Below are 17427 nucleotides of genomic sequence, written 5' to 3'. Positions count from 1 at the left end.
CAGAAAAAAGGTGGGAAAATTTTTAATGAGAGTTTGACATGCATTTCATATTATTTCTTCAATAGTATATTTTAATCAACAAATATTACATATTTTAATAAGTTATTTGTTTTCTTTAATATCAAGTCAAATATCAAAAATTTCTATGCCAACGATAGAAAAAATGCAAAATTTTTTTAACGAGAGTTTAACACGTATTCTAAATTGTTTCTTTATTAATATATTTTATTTATTAATTATCTTTCTTTTGCTCACTATTATTAACAACAAAATTAAAATCAACCAAAGCTTATTTTGAAAATTAAATTAGTTTTTTTAATTCAATTTTTCCATTCAAAACCCATTCTGTTTACTGAACCCCAAAATCCCCGAAACCCATTTCCCCCTCTGCCAACCCAATCATGCAACCCGACCATCTCCCACCGCCAGAACCAACACCCATCACCAGCCACCGTTAGCAAGCTGCCTTCCCTTGCCTAGCACACAGTGCCGCTACTCAACGTCCGCCCTGCTGCCACTGCTACCATCCAACTACCCGCCCTACTGCCACTACCACCACAGACGGCGTAGTTGTTCCTTCATTCACTTCCATAGCTTCTCCCTCCCATGTCCTCCAATTTCCATTACTAATCAAAAGTGAGGAAGCTTAACGTCTCTAGTTTGTTCAAATAGTAAGAAGCTTCATCTTTATCAATCAATTTCATGATTCTCCAATCCAAATTGGTACTCGTTCTTTGTAATTCTCTTATTTTAATCAATCTATTACTAATTCCTCATTTGCTACTATGTTATTTTACTAGACAATTAATTATCCCTCAATTAGCTCATCTTTTATTAGTTAGGGTTTATTAAAATTTATGTCCATTCTTGTTTTATTACCTAAATCAGTAAATTCTCTCAACTCAAATCAGTTGTACGCTCAGACAAACAGAAGCAGGCTTGCTCTTTCTTCCTTCATCTCCATAAATTTTTCTCTTGAGGTACAACCTACTAAATCAAAATTTTTGGAGCTTAATTCAATCATGTTTGATTAAATGTTATTTTGCATTGGAGAGTTTTAATTGTTTGAAGATTAATAAGATTAATGATAATTGTGTTGTTTTGAAATTGAGAAAAAATGGTTCTGTTTTGAGTTGAATTGGTTGTTATTAGAGACATGAGAATAAATTTGTTGAAAAGTTGATATTTATAGTTTGATTATGGTTTTGGCATATAAAATTAGGTTATGAATGTAATTATATGACTTGGAATAGTAAATTGAGTTTGAATTGGTAATGATTGAATAATTAGAAATTTGTCTTAGTTATGTACTAGAAATTGAAGCTATGAGTATTTGTAGAGGCATAGTTGTTATTATAAAACCATTATTATGACTTAAATATTAATAAATGTGGTGAGTTGATTATGAATTGTATAAATTTAATGTCGTATATGAAAAGAGACTATTATGACATTTGGAAATGTATGAACTAAACTAAGTTAGTAAGTTTAAATTTTTTTTGGGCTTTGTTAAAAGAGATTGAACATGGAAAGGAGTTTGGGTATCAAGAGGTGATAGGTTTTTGGAAATGGTATGAAAAAAAAATATCTAGAGGCTATCAAGAGTAATTATAATAATGAGATTGGTTGCATTGAGTTGTAGTCGATATGTTGATTGTGAATTTAGGATATAAACATGAATTGGAGTTTGAATAAAAGAGAATTAATCATGTACTTTGAGCTTATTTTACCTGTGTATTAAAGGTGGACTTAAAATTGGAAATAAGAGTTTAAAATCGAATTTGACAGAGTATGTTGACGTGATAGTTCTTTTCTTATTTAGTTAACAGATATTGTGTTTATAATGGTTAATCCTTTCTTATTAAGACTCTTAAGCTCAATTCTGAGTTTGGGATTATGAGTAAATTTGTGTAACTAATCTTGTTTAGTTGAGAATTACATGAATAAATTACATAAACAAATATAGAGAACGATAAGAAAGCGCAAAATTTTGCAAAAGACAACAAGAAAAGTCCAAGATCGTTGCCGAGGTACTACCTTTATGAATTATGGTCATTCGGGCTTTTACGATGGGACTGAAAGACAAAAAGTACTAGTCCCAAAGTGGTGGCATTCTTTAAGAATTCGGGTGAGAGTATGCATTCTGGTCATTTTCCAAGGCACAATGCCGATGTGGTGAGACTGTCTTGGCATGCTTGCAAGCACTTAACTTCTAGGGTGACGATCTTAGACCTCTACAACTGAGCAGTCGGTTGTGAGAGGAATTAAGTTATTAATAATACAACAATTAATCTGTTAGGACTTAGGATTAACAATCAAAACTACGAAATCGAATGAAGTAAATAATAATATAATTTAATCACTAAAATTAAGATGTATTAAATGTGTGCTCAACATAAGCTTGTGGTGGTTTTGTTTTGTGAACTATCTTGGTAGGGGACAGATTTGTGATCGATGAAGCCAACAATAGCTGAAAGCAAAAACTGTTTGAACAATGGAGATTTTAATTTCGTCCTTTGATAACATAGAGCCTAGAGTGTTGACTAAAATGGAGATGAGAGGATGTGAATGAGCAAGTTATAGTGAAGACTGAATGTAGAAATAATAGTCTCCAGGAACTCCAAACTCAAAGAAAATAATTTGACAAGTGAAGGAGAATAGCAAAGGTGGGAATATAAATGGCGATAGTAGGGGCAATGTGTTCAGGAACAAACTTTAAAAATATTGTAAAAATAGGAATGAATTGAGCACATGGTACTTAAGGAAATATTAGCATAATTAAATTATTATTTGCTTCTGAATTTGATAGATTGCTTTGTTGATGACATATTTACTTAGTTTCGTGATGTGTTCTTTGAATAGATGAATTATATCTTTCCTTAATCAATGCCTTTCGGGGTCCTTATTAGCTTTTGCCTTGTTCTTATCCGATTCTTTGATTTTTCCTCTATATATTACAATTTTGTCATTGATTCATGATTTATGATTCATAGACTCAATATTAACTCGGCGTGGTTCTAAATAGCAAACAGTCAAAGCCTTTAATGAGCCTTATTTCCCTTCTTCTCCATCATTTTACTGTGAAACTTTGCTGAACAATTTGGTGCTGAACTATTTATAGACGGTAAATTCTTTACTCTTATTTCATAATTCATTGATGTAATTTTAAAGGTTGACTTTATTCTTGTAGTTGTATTTGGTAAATTCAAAATTAATTTGGATAATTCATTGTGGCATTTCATCTAACATTAAATATGAATTGTTTGGTATTTTTCTATACAATTGACATATTAACATAGGATCTCCCAAATTCATGGGTCAATTTAGATATTCAATATTATCAAATTCTACAAAGCTAAAGATTAAGTGTTGAATCCAACATACTAGTATAGGGTCTGTATTTTGTAACCTACTTGACTACCATTCTCTAGTGTAATATATTACATAATTCAATATTAATAGTGGTTTTAATCAAATAGTATGGGCTATGATTCCCTTTGTATATTTTTGGGTTCAATGATTCCAATATTTCATTGTTGTTTGCTATATTCTGTCTTTTATTTTACATGGCTACTTAAGATTTTTACTGCAGTTTTGTTTTGTCGCAGAAAATATGAGGGAAGTTGTTACTATTCAAATTGGTGATTTTGCCAACTTTATTGGCTCCCACTTCTGGAACTTTCAGGTATGCCTTGATATTATTTGTAATAATGCATCCCTTTGCAGTTTCTTACTTGCCAATTTATTTTTCTTATTGGGAAAATAAGAATCTTTTATACAGTCAAAAGAAGTGGTTTTAGGTATAATGAAGTGTTAAGTTTTGTTAACGTGTTCAAGTGTTTAGGATTCAACATGGGTTTTTGAGGTAAGATAGCATATATTCTAAGACAACAACACAAATGCCAAATTATGCTACTTGAAATAGGGGAGTATATTCGAGGAGTTATAATTTTACTAGCATAGCTAAGGAAATTTTACTAGCATTAGTGGTTTATATATCTTGGTCAAGAAAGATACAATGTGGTGGAATAAGAAGGTCAAGACTAGGGTAAAGATAAAGATTAAATGGTAACTTGCACTACTAAAATGCAAGATTGACGAGGAGTTGTCTAAATATAAATAAATTTAAACAAAGGAAAAAGTACTACACAAGAAGAAATTAAGGGCTTTTATAGAGATGTTTAACATGATAAGTTCTAAAGATGGAGAAAAATATTTGTAGATGGGCAAAGAGGAAACAAACAAAGACTTAAAACATAGATTTATCAAAGTTTATCAAGGATAAGGATAATAACATCATAGTCCTAGACCGGGACATCAAGGATCAATGATGACATTGTTTGACGAGTTATTTGATGGAGAACAAGAGAATGCTGTTGGGGACATAACTATCATTCCCGTGGAAGAAAATAGAGAACTTTTGGGACAATTTAAGAAATTAGAGGTTGAGGGGGCTTTAAAAATAATGAAGCTTAAGAAAGTGGTGGGCCAAATGGTTACCTATTGAGGTATGGAGATGCCTAGATCCAATTTAAGTTACTTGGCTAACTAATTTATTTAACAAGATTTAGAAGACAAATAAGATGCCCACCGAATGGACAAGTACACTAGTACCCATTTTCGAGAAACAAGAAGATATTAAAGATTGCTGTAACTATGAAAGAATAAAACTAGTGAGCTATAATATGTAGTTATGGGAAATTGTGATAGAACACATATAAGAAATTGTAATAGATGAGAGTTTTAGGGTGTGAAATAATGCAAAATATCATAGAAAGGATGCAGAAAATACAAAGAGAAAGAAAGAAACAAAGAAAAAAGAGTAGATAGTAGCAAATTTCGAGCAATTGCAAGGATCTTAAAGAAAATTTAATTTATTCATTTCATAAGCCTCGAGCATTATTACAATAGAGGTATTTATAACCATAATGGCCTAACAACCAGATATAGATTCCCTTCTAGAAGGATCCACTCTAACATATTTGCTAAAATCTATTCCTATACCAACAATAACATAATTGTTAACAAAAGTATTAATATCGTGCTGAGTTAGCAAAATTTTCCTCGACATTTGTTTCCTATTTGTTATGCCATTCTCTATTCATTACGTTATCGGTTGCCCAAAGATCAACTTTGTTCTAAAAGTGAGTAGCCATCTGCTTCAATGTTAGAGAAGCGATGACACAATTCGGGCTAATTTTGTACCCTTTTCCATGACAAATAATATGGATAAAATGTGGCTCAAGCTTGGCGTAATCAAGACTGAGTGGGAGAAATATGAGTGCATTGTTTGTGTAGTGGGATGGAAAAATGATGGTAGTTCAGAGGTTGTCTTGGCACACGGTTGCTCTTGGAATTAAGGGTTTGTAGAATGGGCCAAGGAAGGGCCATGGATTGGCATTGATAAACATCACCTATAATTGGTAAATGGGTGGGCCTTCGTGTGCTCTTTTTGGGTAGTTACAATAGGATTTTTGGGTGGGTAAAAATGTGAGTGGGTAACTAAAATTAACCCTAATCTACTCATCTCCTTTCGTATGGCCTCCCAAGAGAATTTGACATCACTTTTGCAGCTTCCCTATAGTAAAATTTTCTTTCAATAAGACTCCTATTGGCCATCACCCCAACATTTGAACCTCTGGAATGCTTTCATGACTAGGTTGCTTGTTCCTATAGTAAAAAAAAATTTCTTTTTAAAGTCCTATGACACAACCTATTGTATTAGCCTCCATAAAGTCCCCTTTACTTCCATTTTCTTATATTCTAAAAACTGTATCTCCACCACTCTTTTTGACACCTTACCAACTCTTAATAAAAGCATGAAAAGTTTTACTCTCTTTTTCATTTTTTTCAAGGAAAGTGCCATCATGAAAAGCTCCTCAAGTATCTCTCTCATCCCATCTTTTTCTACAATAAACAAAATAATCCGCGTTGTCCGTTTTTCTACAATAAATGGTGAGGCCGTGTAGTCTCAATTTTGATTTGGGAATGAGAAAATTTATGGGTGTTGGGGTTTTTGGCGAGGCTGTAGTACTGAGTGTGTAATAGGTTGTTGGAGAGGTGGTTGATGTTGGTATTGCTAGCGGGCTTAAGGTGTTTGTTTCTTGGATAGTTGAAGGTGGTAGCATGGTTGTTGGAGATTAGAATGATTTATTTTTGTGGTAAGATAGGGTTTGTTCGTGTGAGTTGTTTCGTTAGTGGTGTTTGGTTGGGTGATTTGAAGTTAGAGATCTTGGGGTTAGGAAGTGGTTATGGGCTAAATCATGTCAAGCAACTCATCTTCCCTTTCTTTATTAAAGATGAGAAGAAAATACTCATGCCCTATTCTTTTACATTCATGCCTAGACTATTCTTTTTCACCAAAATCTTCCCTGCACCATTCACATAGACCTTTTCTTATAGATCTCTTGTACATATTGTGACTTGAATGACTAGATAAGTGCAGCTTCTTGGAGATTCATTAATGAAGGGACTATAGTACCCAATTTTTCAAGAAAAAAATCTAAGGGATCCATCTGTGACTGACTTTAAGGTTGTCGAAAAATACGTAGATCAAATTTTTAAGGTGTGAAACAATGCATCAGAGAGAGGATGAAGAAATTACAGAGAAAAAGAAAGAAATACAAAAAAAGGTTAGTAGCCGATTTTGAGCATCTGCAAGGCTTCAAAAGAAAGTTTAATTTGTTTCATTTCCTAAGCCTTGAGCATTATTACAATAGAGATATCTGTAGTCATAGTGGCCTAACAACCGTATATAGATTTCTTTCTAGAAGGACCCACTCTAATAGATTTGCCAACAACCCATTTCCATATCAGCAATAACCAAATTTTTAACAAAACTATTACTGTCCTGCTTAGTCCCTTAGCATTTGGTGCTCATTTGTTACGCCATTCTCTATTTCATTACAAAGATCTACTAGCATATCATAAACCTATTAAAAGAACCACTTGAGGAAGTGTACGACTCTTCTAATGCAGTGTATTGGTTTTGGTCTACTAATATGCCCTCTAGCCAAAGGCCTCTCTACCGGTCATGAAGACGTTGACGGTACAAGGACCAAACCACAGCGATTTCGGGGCACTAATGACCAGCCAAATTGGAGCCACATGCACTTCCCACCACTCTAGTGCGTCATCTTGTAAGATAGTTTATCTTTTTGAAATATATATTCAAACTCATTTTCCCTTTCACATAATAAATTATAAATACCTTTGCTTCCTAATTCTCATTCGCACAATACAACACCATACCCTCGAGTCCTTGACACCGGACAAACACTAGTCTACTCTGCTCATTGCACACCGATCCACCATTGCTCAAAACCCTCCTTTTTTTTTGTAGAAATCTAAAACATTGATATGTATTTTTTTGTAAATTGTAATGTAATTTAAACTATAATCAATATGACTCATGAAGAAATTGATTATAAAACTATACTCTTGGTTCATTATATCATGTAAATTTGATATTAAATCATTATTATTATGTTAATTTGTACTTTGATTAATAATTATAATCTCTAAAATAAGTCTAAATTTAGAATAGTTATCATGTGTCCTTTATTATATGATTATATAGAAATAATTTCTAATCATTTTCATATATAGACATTAATGATTGTTTCTTAACCTTTATTGAGAATTGATGTGGATGACCACTGAAATTTATTTATTTGTTGATGTAGTTGTTGTTTTTGTTTGGGCTTAATGTGATTCAAAGTGGAGTATTTTTAAAGTTTCAAGGATTATTTGGTATGGATATTGTGAATAGAATGTAAATTTGGGTAATAGGTTGCTAAACTCAAGATTCAAGAAAAGCAATTATAGGGAATGGCGATAGAATTCTGGGAAAGTATGAAGTGATCAACTATGTAAAGGAGGGAGTTGTTGTGTTTGCTCCAACACACACCAACTATCTCTAGTGCCTAAATCATGGAAATAGATGGTATTCTTTTACACCAGGATTGCACTGGTTCCAACCAGAGTCACATGATTCGCTCACTTACCTTGCGAATCCCGATTGAATTCGATCGACCCCAATTGGGGTTCGTTCGCACCTCAAATCGCTCTGATTTACGATCTGAATCTATAAATTCAACATCCAGAATTGTGTTGAGATTTTCTTTTACAAAGCAAAGACGAAACTTACAAATTAAGGTGAAATTGTGCCATTAAAGCTTCCCCTACAGAAGAAGATATACAGAAGATGGAGCAATGTATTCAAACCCAAAATTCAGAAGACTTAAAGAACAGAGAGAAAGGAGTAAAAGTAATTTGCCCAAAGTCCTTGACCATAAACAAAACTCAAATGACAAAATAGCCCTTACTTTTACTTTTTCCTAAACACTATTACCTCACTTTATTAAATAAGAGAGAGAAAGAAGTATTTCAGATTTTTTATTTTTTTTACTTTTAAAGTTATTATTCACTAGAATTATGTTATTATACCCACAATCTTTTCTCCGTTTACTTTTTCAACCTAATATTTAATTTTATATTAATTCAATACTCATTAAAATGTTTTTCAGCGTTAAGTTTCCGCATGTGGACTTTAGCTTTAAAAGTATTGAATTAACACCCCTTTTAATTTTGTATATTAATTCAATACTTTTTTTAGAGATAATATTACTCTTTCAACGTTTTAGTATCATATTTTTTTAGATTATGTTTTTTAGAGATAATATGACTAAAACAAATCATGAACTTAAAATCGAATTAAACATTTCAACCTAGCAAACAGGAAATCTAAAAACTAGCGAATCACGAACCCGAATCCGTACAACAATTCAAAGCGAATCGCGAATCATGTGATATAAGTTCCAATCAAACATTCAGAAATGGAAATATTGTCCTAATTTGTTTCCATGTCTCACTTTTATCCATATCAACTTGCTTTTATTTATCCACACTAAAAAGGAACTTTTTTTAACTAGTAAAGATCTAAGGTTAATCTAGAGCATAGCTTGTTCATGCCCAAAATGTAATTGACGACTTGTTCGTTGATTCATGCTTGAAAAATAGGACATTAGTCGTTCTCAATGAATGATATATTGCTGTGGTTATTCAAAATCTCGACATTATCTTTACTTTGTTTCTTTTCTTTGCTCTATCCATTGTGTGATGATCATGTATGTATTTTTGTTGTCTTTAGTTATTTTATGGAAGATGTCAATTGTCGATATTAGTGATTTTGAGTATTTCTGAAATCTTTGAATGAGAATAAGGGGAAGAATTACAAGATGTAATTTTGACCTAATTCTTTTTTTTTTGAAGGATGAGCTCCTTGGCTTAGCTGGAGACCCTGATTCTGATCCAGTTTTCAAGAATCATGGCTTGAACATGGATGTGCTGTATCGCACTGGAGAGACTCAGGAGGTAAAATACATTTTTAGGCACTAAATTTGTGATCATGTTTAATAAATGAGGAGGCATTATATCTTAGATTCTTTTATTATTTAATGTCACCAGGTCTTAGCAGTTTGAACTTTCTGTACTCATCATTTTCGTGGTTTATAGGAGTTTGATGGCCAGTTTTTGGCTTATTGGTAACTATCTAGCTTATAGACGGTGTCATAAGGCCGAACTTTGTTTATATCTGCTAGATCGATGTCCTATCATATGAATAGTAAAGCATCAAACTCAATGAGCATATATTGATTTAGGATATAAAAGTGAACTTAATATATTGTCATAATGTTGCCTTTCAACTTGTAAACAAAGAGCAAGTTCCTTAATTTTCTGTAGAAGGCTGTATTATATGCTGACTTCTCAACAAATAGAACTATGAAAATTCAATTTCTGTGCCCAACCATCTGGTAATGCCAATGTTGCTTGTTCCTCCTGTGAATTTACGTTTAATGAACTGCTGTCCTTTTTTAGGGACTCTTATAGTAACGTAGCAATTGCCTCTAAATTGAGTGCTTTCAGCTTGCTAAATTTGGTTACTTATTCTAGGTGCCAAAACTCATGTATGATCTCTTCAACTGTGTATAATGTCTGGTTATCTTAATGGAAAATTAGAAAATTTTCTGGTTATTAAAAGATTGAATTAATGGGTGGTTCTTGAGTCAACAATTGTGTAAGACAGAAGCTAAAAAAGAATCAGACCATATTGATTCTGTAAAAGTTAGCTTTTAAGTCTTTAGTGAGGAAATTAGTTAGGTAAGATTTTGGGCAATTCGATTTCTGTCAAGGCTTGTAATGTTTTGTTGCATCGGCAACTCTTTTTTAACAGCGTGAGTGAAGTTTTGGCCAATGTCTAGTTGTGTTTTCAAAACCAACGCGTTGCTCTGAGATTCGTGAGATAGTGTGATCCATTTTAATGGTGTGTGGCTAACTTTGATTTAATGTTCTTGTTATGATTTTAGTTTCCCATTGCGTCGGACAACTTCAGATTTTTCCTGCTTATTTGTTCTTGCATCGAGGCTATATATACGTGAGAGAGCTGCTCATTATTGCCTTTTCTGTGTGTGCAGGGTCTTCTTACCTATACCCCTCGGCTAGTTTCGGTTAACTATCAAGGTGTTCCTCCCAATAATTTCTATGACCTTGCTTGCATATCTAATGTGAAAATGCATTTGTTTAATTGGGGTGTTCTCTGAAGTCTTTTTATGATCTATCTGAACAAATGCTATGGGACTCTTGCTGATGTCAATGTTTTTTACAATATAATTTTGTAATCACAACTTTGAACCGGTAAATTGAATGTTTCAGCCATGTCCAATATGGTTAGCCAGAAGTTTGGTTCAGTGTATGGAATTGCAATATAGATGAAATACCATTTGGTAAGTTCACACCCCATCCCTCAAACTCATCTGCTCTACTACTGAGCTGCTGAGCCTTGATGGAAGACTCAATTCCACTGAGAATAATTTTCTTCTTCAGTACATGACCTGTTAGAGCTTGAAGTCCCTTCATAATTTCAAGAACTTATTCATAGTGGTTTCCAATGCCTGTAAAGAGAATCTCAGGGTCCGAAGTGGGTCTGGTATATCAAATCTTATATCTAAATATTATAGTGTTAATTTCAACTGATTACTGAAAGCATAGGGTAGCTTTTTATAGTGAAGCCCTATAAAACTGCTTAACACAACTCTCAGTCTATAATCGATACATTTTTCTTGTGTATGAAATTTCTTGTTAGGAGTCAACCAACTATAGAATGTTAATTACTAAATGATTATTGCTCTGCTTCAAATCTCATTACAACCATCCCTAATTCTATCTGCCTATTAGTTTTTGCAACAAAGATATACAATGTCAGAATTAGTTATAGTGAGATGAATTGTTGCGAATCTTGAGGCTACACACTAAAAGAAATGTATGGAAGTAACCAACTGGATTCACTCCTATACCTTGAAAAGTAATTTAGCAAAAGCTAAAAAGAAAATTGTTTTAAACCTTATTAGTTCGTCTTGTTTAGCATTGTATACTAACCTAACTAGGAATTTAATTAACAATATCGATATCAGATAAGGATTTAATTAAGCATCATTTAATGTAAGCTAATATTTTTTTTTTTGTGCTCTATGCAGGATCCCTTGGTTCAATGAGTTCATATGGTACATTGTATAATCATGCTCCAGAATTATCATCCCATGTTGCCACCTGGTGAGCCTTCAACAAATCCAATTCTATCTGATACTGTTCATTATGAATTTGATTTTTTGTTCTCATAGAATATAGCTTTGTTGTTCCTACTTCCTACACAAGCATTGTGAAAAATACTGCGGTGTTTTTGTTTGCACTAGAGGAAGTGCAATTGTGAAACTTCTCTTGATTTTTTGAGTTTTATGGCTCCATATTATTTATGAATACTCTTCATATCCAAAATATTATTTTCAAAAGCTAAGAGGAAAAATTATGGTAGACTTTCCTAATGAGTATGATCTTGTTACTTTGTCTCTTTCCCTTCCTATGAGACCATCTAAAAGTATGATCTTGTGTTGGTTACTTGTTTATAAATAAGGGATGAAGAAACATGAGACTTTTGTGAATATGTTCTTTGCATTTTCCCCATAAACAGGCTTTTTGCTGCAAAAATATCATTGTGAAGACGTGGAAACAGAAAACAGTTTTGAAATTGCCTACATCTTTCTACATGGCAAATATTGCTATAGAATGTCAGAACTAAAGTGCTTACTGAGTCTGGGATTATGGAGGATCCTTCAGTAATTTTTGGGATCTAAAAGCAGGAAATCCCACTTAATCTTTTGGTGGTGATGCCAGCAACAAAACAGAAAAGTAATAGTGGGGTTATATTATAATATGAACTCACATTAAAGCATTTTTCAACCTGATTTGATGGTATGAACATTTTTAGGTTTCAAATAATGTAACAAAATCCATGCTTAATACAAATTATATTTTAGTTTTGTCTTTTTTATTTAAAACTATTTATTTATTTTCTTTACCTCTATTGTTATTAAGTATAACTTCAATTTTGAATCTTAATAAATAAATTTCAAAAATTAAATGTTTTTGCTCATGTGGTGCGAAATGTGCTCTTCAAAAAATCATCCTGTTTTATACATGTATTGATTTATGTATGAATATAGTATTTGCATATGATGTTTCAATTGCATTTCTCTGACAAATGACATGTAATGTTTAATATTGTCTTTCAGGAAAGGCAGTGTAACCACCCAGCAGTCTCAGCCTTATAAAAGGAACTTATTCTTGCAATCTTTATACGAGGAAGAGCAGAAGCAATCAATTGTTATTGAAAACAGGCATGATGATTCAAAGAATGGTTTTCAAGATCATGATATAGTGCAGTGCTTGGAAAACAGTGTCCAATTCTGGTCAGACTTCTCAAAAGTACATTACCATCCACAAAGTCTATATCAATTGAATGGACTTTGGATGGATGCTGAGGCATTCAGTAATTATGGTGCGGGAAAGGATGTATTTGCTGAAGGTTCTCGAGGAGAGGATATGATTGAAAGACTTCGTTTCTTCATCGAAGAGTGTGATCATGCACAGGTAATATAGCGAATTTAATATTTTCATTGGCATTTTTTAGGATGAAGTTTAGCTGATCATCGTCTTGTTTGGATTGTTGGGTTAATGTAGATGGATTATCATTTCCCTGAACCTAGGTAACCCATTGTTCTAATTGCATCTACAACTTTCACCCTGTGATATTTCTTTAGAGGATTGATCGTTAGTTTTAAAAGAAAAAAAGGGACCAAAGGGCTCTCATTTCAACTTCGAGTAGAAAGTTGTCTTATTCTTGTCTTTGTGTAATAGCCTAATAGGTTCTGATCTCATCTTGGAGGTCTTGTCTTGCCTTCATGAGTTTTAGCTTTAGTTTATCTTTGCTTTTCAAGTATTATGTTTGTGACCTGTTAGTTTCCACCATAAGAAGATACTGTATATCATTTTGGTCTACCTTGTATGGCATTAATTGATTATTAGGTATTTCTGATTCTGCACATGTGTTCCTTTATCCTTGCTAAGTGCTACCCCACTTGTAGGAACTAGGGAGTATCCAACCGAGCATTGGGGCCCCGGTTCCCCTTTCTCAAAAATCTTGTAGGCGTGGAAGCTAGTGTGTCTATATCTTGCTTGTGCATGCTATGCGTACACAAGCTCAGAACTACATCTTGGCATACCATATGCCTTTTGGGTATTCATTTTGTTGAGGAAAGGTCTTTGTTGCTAGATATTATTTTCATCAATGTGAAATTTCCATTTAATTGTTTTCATTATTATTTTTAAGCAGCTAATGACTTAAAGATAAGTTTGGTGTGTATCAATTATTCTGTTCATGCAGCATGGATAAACTCATTGATTCGTAATATTTAATTATTGCTATGTCAGATGAGCCTTTAGCTTTCTGGAGTATCATCTTGACTAGAAGTTATGCTTAAGTTTAGGCCTAAAACGCTGCCAACTTATAATAATTTTGAGATGCACTGGTTTCAATTCACATATGAGAAAGCATTCTCTGTTTATCTTGGAAGCTCTTTAAGATTGCCTATGTACATAAACTTGCCAACTTCTTAGCAGGGCATTCAATGTGTGGTGGATGATTCAGGAGGGTTTTCCAGTATCGCAGCTGATTTACTACAGAACATTGCCGATGAATACACAAATACTCCTGTGTTGCTTTATACCGCCCGTGATCCAGTCTCTTTTATGAACTCTGTTGGTCAAAAAAGGAATATTTCTAGGGATCTTCATAATGCAGTTTCTTTCGCAAAATTATCTTCTTTTTGCAAACTGATTGTACCTGTTGGTCTACCCTTTCTTGGAGGAAGTAAGTGCTGATACTTACGGATAGTTTTGATATCTTGCACTTGTGCCAACTTGTAGCTGACATGACACTACTAGAACTTCTAAGCTTTCCAGAACATTTCTTTTTATAGGTAAAGCTTCCATGTACCTGTGTGTGAATGATAAAAAGCATTACCACAGCAGTGCAGTCTATGCTGCTGCGCTACACACTATCAGTCTTCCCTTTCGCATGGATTCACTCGGACCCACTTCAACTTCAGCTTTTACTTCTGGTGCCTTGGATATCAACAGCATTGTGCATATGCTATCTGGCCAACCTCGACAGAATATGGTAGCCATATTAGATGCTACTATGCCAGCTCCCAGTATTGGTAATTTCTTATACAATCCTGGTTTATTTCGTTGTAAATTTATCAACTCATGCTACTTATTTTGTTTTTTTGTGATTTTTTTTATTGCTTAGGGGAACCTGTTGAAAAATCACTGTTGAGTCAATTGAAGTCATTAACTTCAGAAATATCAGAAGATGTGGAAGATGTAGAGTCTGTTGAACACTTGGTGATTCAAGGAGCACTTGAGTCAGGTATGCTGTAAGCCTGTAAGGCTGTAACTGTTGCTCATATCCTGAGGTCTTGAACTAGTGAAAAGTGCAAGTAGGTATCAACTTTACCAAATGCTAAACAGGTCTCCGCATATACTGAGGTCTTCAACCTCTATGACACTCGCACACTGATGATTTGGTACCTCCAAATGCAGCTTTAACGTATTATATCTCCTCATTTTGAAAAAACGTATTATACCTCCATTTTCTTCCACTACTCTCTTCTAATTACTAGCCAAAATGACATTCAATAATTTTTCTAAAAAAATGCATAGCAGTAAATAGATTTGTAAATTCATCAAAGAATCAACTCTAAGTGGAGCTATAAAATCATTTTTTTTCATTAGAAGTTAGTTGAACTAGCAAAAATTAGTGGTAAATTATAGAAGTGAGTTCGAATAAGCAATAAAACAGTTTAGTCATTACATAGTTCTCTCCAAAAAACAAAAAATATCAACTCTTATTCTCCAAGTTAGTTTGCGAGTAGATATTGTAATGTATTCTTTTCCTTTTCGTTTTCAGAGGACTATTTTTTACCTATTTTTGTAGGAAATAGTTGATAACCTCCCTTTTGTTTGACTTTTGGTCTTATTACAATTATGGACCGTTTGGTTGTTGGTATTAACTATTAAGTGGTGAGTAGCTTTTGTATGAACTTGCACACACATAATGTGCATCGAATTAAATTTAGGGAGTGAGTTAGAAAGTGTGATTAAGTGTAGTAGAGAATGAAGAGTATGAGCTTGTGAATGTAAGATTAAGGAAAGGTGTACAACAAAATAGTATAAAACAAGTCCATATTAGACTTTTACTTAAGTAGTGGGAACGAAAATGAAAAGTTAGTGTAATATTGGAAGTAAAATCTCTTGACAAATACACTAATCATGCCTACTTCTATCATCTTATCTTTGTAAAATTAATTTCAATGCATTACCATATGGAGAGATAATATTAGGTGGTAATGGAAAATTGTGAATAAAAGGCTCTTTTATGATCAGAGTTTCATCACCATGGGAAGGATTGACATTGTACATTTCATGTAAATTTACACTACTAATTATTCTCATTTACTTCGTTTAATACCAACAACCAAACGAGTTATTAGAGTTTGATGGATGACAGTAAGGCTGCATACATCCAGATTTAACCCGGGCTATATCCATCAAAATCATTTGGTAATTATAGGAAGACAAGGTTTTATGCATTGTTGTATACTTGTATTCCTCTTGATTTATGTTTTATCCTTTTTCTCTGCACAGGGGAACAACGAGCTTCTATCTCCAATGTTGAATATGCTATAAATGCTGCTTATAGACAAGCAACATCGAGGCCTAGATTCTGTCATCTGTCTACAGCAACTTGTCCTCTCCCGATACCTTTACCATTTCCTTCCATATTCTCGGAAAATGTTGGCCGTTGTGGTCAGCTGCTCAGCAACTCTGGTTCAGATTCTTTTGCAAAGGGTTCGCTCGATGTCCATTCTATCCCTATGGCAGCTAGATTGCGTTCTAGCAGTGCAGTCTTACCATTCTTGACAAACAGGCTAGAAAACTTGCGGAAATTTGGAATTCAACGTGGTGCCTTGGGTGGAGAATTGCTCAAAAGCTGGGGTTTTGGAAAAGAGGAGATTGAAGACATGGGAGAGACACTCTCAAATATGGTTAGGGCTCTAAATCCATACTCTGATGTATCCTCTGATTCAGATTAGTTTATGAATAGAGTGATACTCCCTTTTTTGTATGATAGGTTTCTTTGAATACAATTTTTCCCTTTTTTTAGGGATAAATTTTGTTACGGTGGGTTTTGGGTTTTTGATTTAGCTAATGTCATGTGCCAAAACATAATCTTGTTCTCAGTTATATTTTTTTCCATATTATCCTTTTTGGAGAGGTGTTTAAAATAGACTGATTTTATATGGACTCAAAATACTTGACTTTGATTTGAATGATTTACGGACTATAAATCACGTAATTGATCACTGATGGTTTAATAATATTGGAGAATAATCAAGAGTAGAAATAAGGTCTTTGACGCAGTCATGAATCATGATCAAACAAGTAGATGAGTTGTTGATTGTTGCACTTATTTATCATTGCTATGACTAAGTATTAACAAACATATTCATCTCATGTTTCTTTGGAGTTTTTACTTCCTCTGTCCCATATAAAGCTTATATAGTTTCCTTAAACTGATATTCTACAAATTATAATTTCAATTTTGGGTTAGGATCATAATACCTTCATTAAATTCCATATATACATGTTTTTTCTTACTTTAAATATCATCTTATACGATTCAAATGCTTTGTGTTATTCACCCAACCTATCACCATAGAAGATTTTATACAATGATTTCATTTGGAATCTAGCATTGGATCAAATTAAGTGTTTGGCAAATAAAAAAACTTCAATTTTGGATTTGAGTCAATTCTATATTTATTTTCAAAGTAGTTAAAGTTGAGAATTTGAAAATGACTTGTTAAACTTTATCATTTTGAAATTTCTCATTTATGATTTCATAATTGACACAACCTAAAGAGCATTAGATTTGATGAGCTTGATATAACAATCAAAAAATCAGTTCAA

At 33.3% G+C, this 17427-nt stretch overlaps 1 protein-coding gene across 12 annotated transcripts; it reads left to right on the top strand.

Moving 5' to 3' along the window:
• Window positions 1-326: 326 nt before the first annotated feature.
• On the top strand, window positions 327-17194 carry LOC130797430 (uncharacterized). Of its 12 annotated transcripts, none has more exons than XM_057660000.1 (12): window positions 327-671; window positions 912-980; window positions 2994-3124; window positions 3609-3685; window positions 9274-9375; window positions 10476-10521; window positions 11535-11610; window positions 12627-12984; window positions 14011-14263; window positions 14373-14612; window positions 14705-14824; window positions 16102-17189. In XM_057660000.1, the coding sequence occupies exons 4-12, from the start codon at window positions 3614-3616 to the stop codon at window positions 16548-16550; spliced, it is 1716 nt and encodes a 571-aa protein (XP_057515983.1). In that variant the 5' UTR covers window positions 327-671; window positions 912-980; window positions 2994-3124; window positions 3609-3613; the 3' UTR covers window positions 16551-17189. The 12 variants fall into 12 exon arrangements, with proteins under 12 accessions (XP_057515983.1, XP_057515982.1, XP_057515979.1 ...); XM_057659999.1 differs by having other exon boundaries at window positions 889-980; XM_057659996.1 differs by having other exon boundaries at window positions 327-723.
• The last annotated feature ends 233 nt before the right edge of the window (window positions 17195-17427 follow it).

Source organism: Amaranthus tricolor, chromosome 13 (genome assembly GCF_026212465.1).
Source record: "Amaranthus tricolor cultivar Red isolate AtriRed21 chromosome 13, ASM2621246v1, whole genome shotgun sequence".
In the NCBI taxonomy this organism is placed as follows: Eukaryota; Viridiplantae; Streptophyta; class Magnoliopsida; order Caryophyllales; family Amaranthaceae; genus Amaranthus; species Amaranthus tricolor.
The sequence above is the reverse complement of the archived record's forward strand: the minus strand, read 5'-3'. Positions and strand labels throughout refer to the sequence as shown.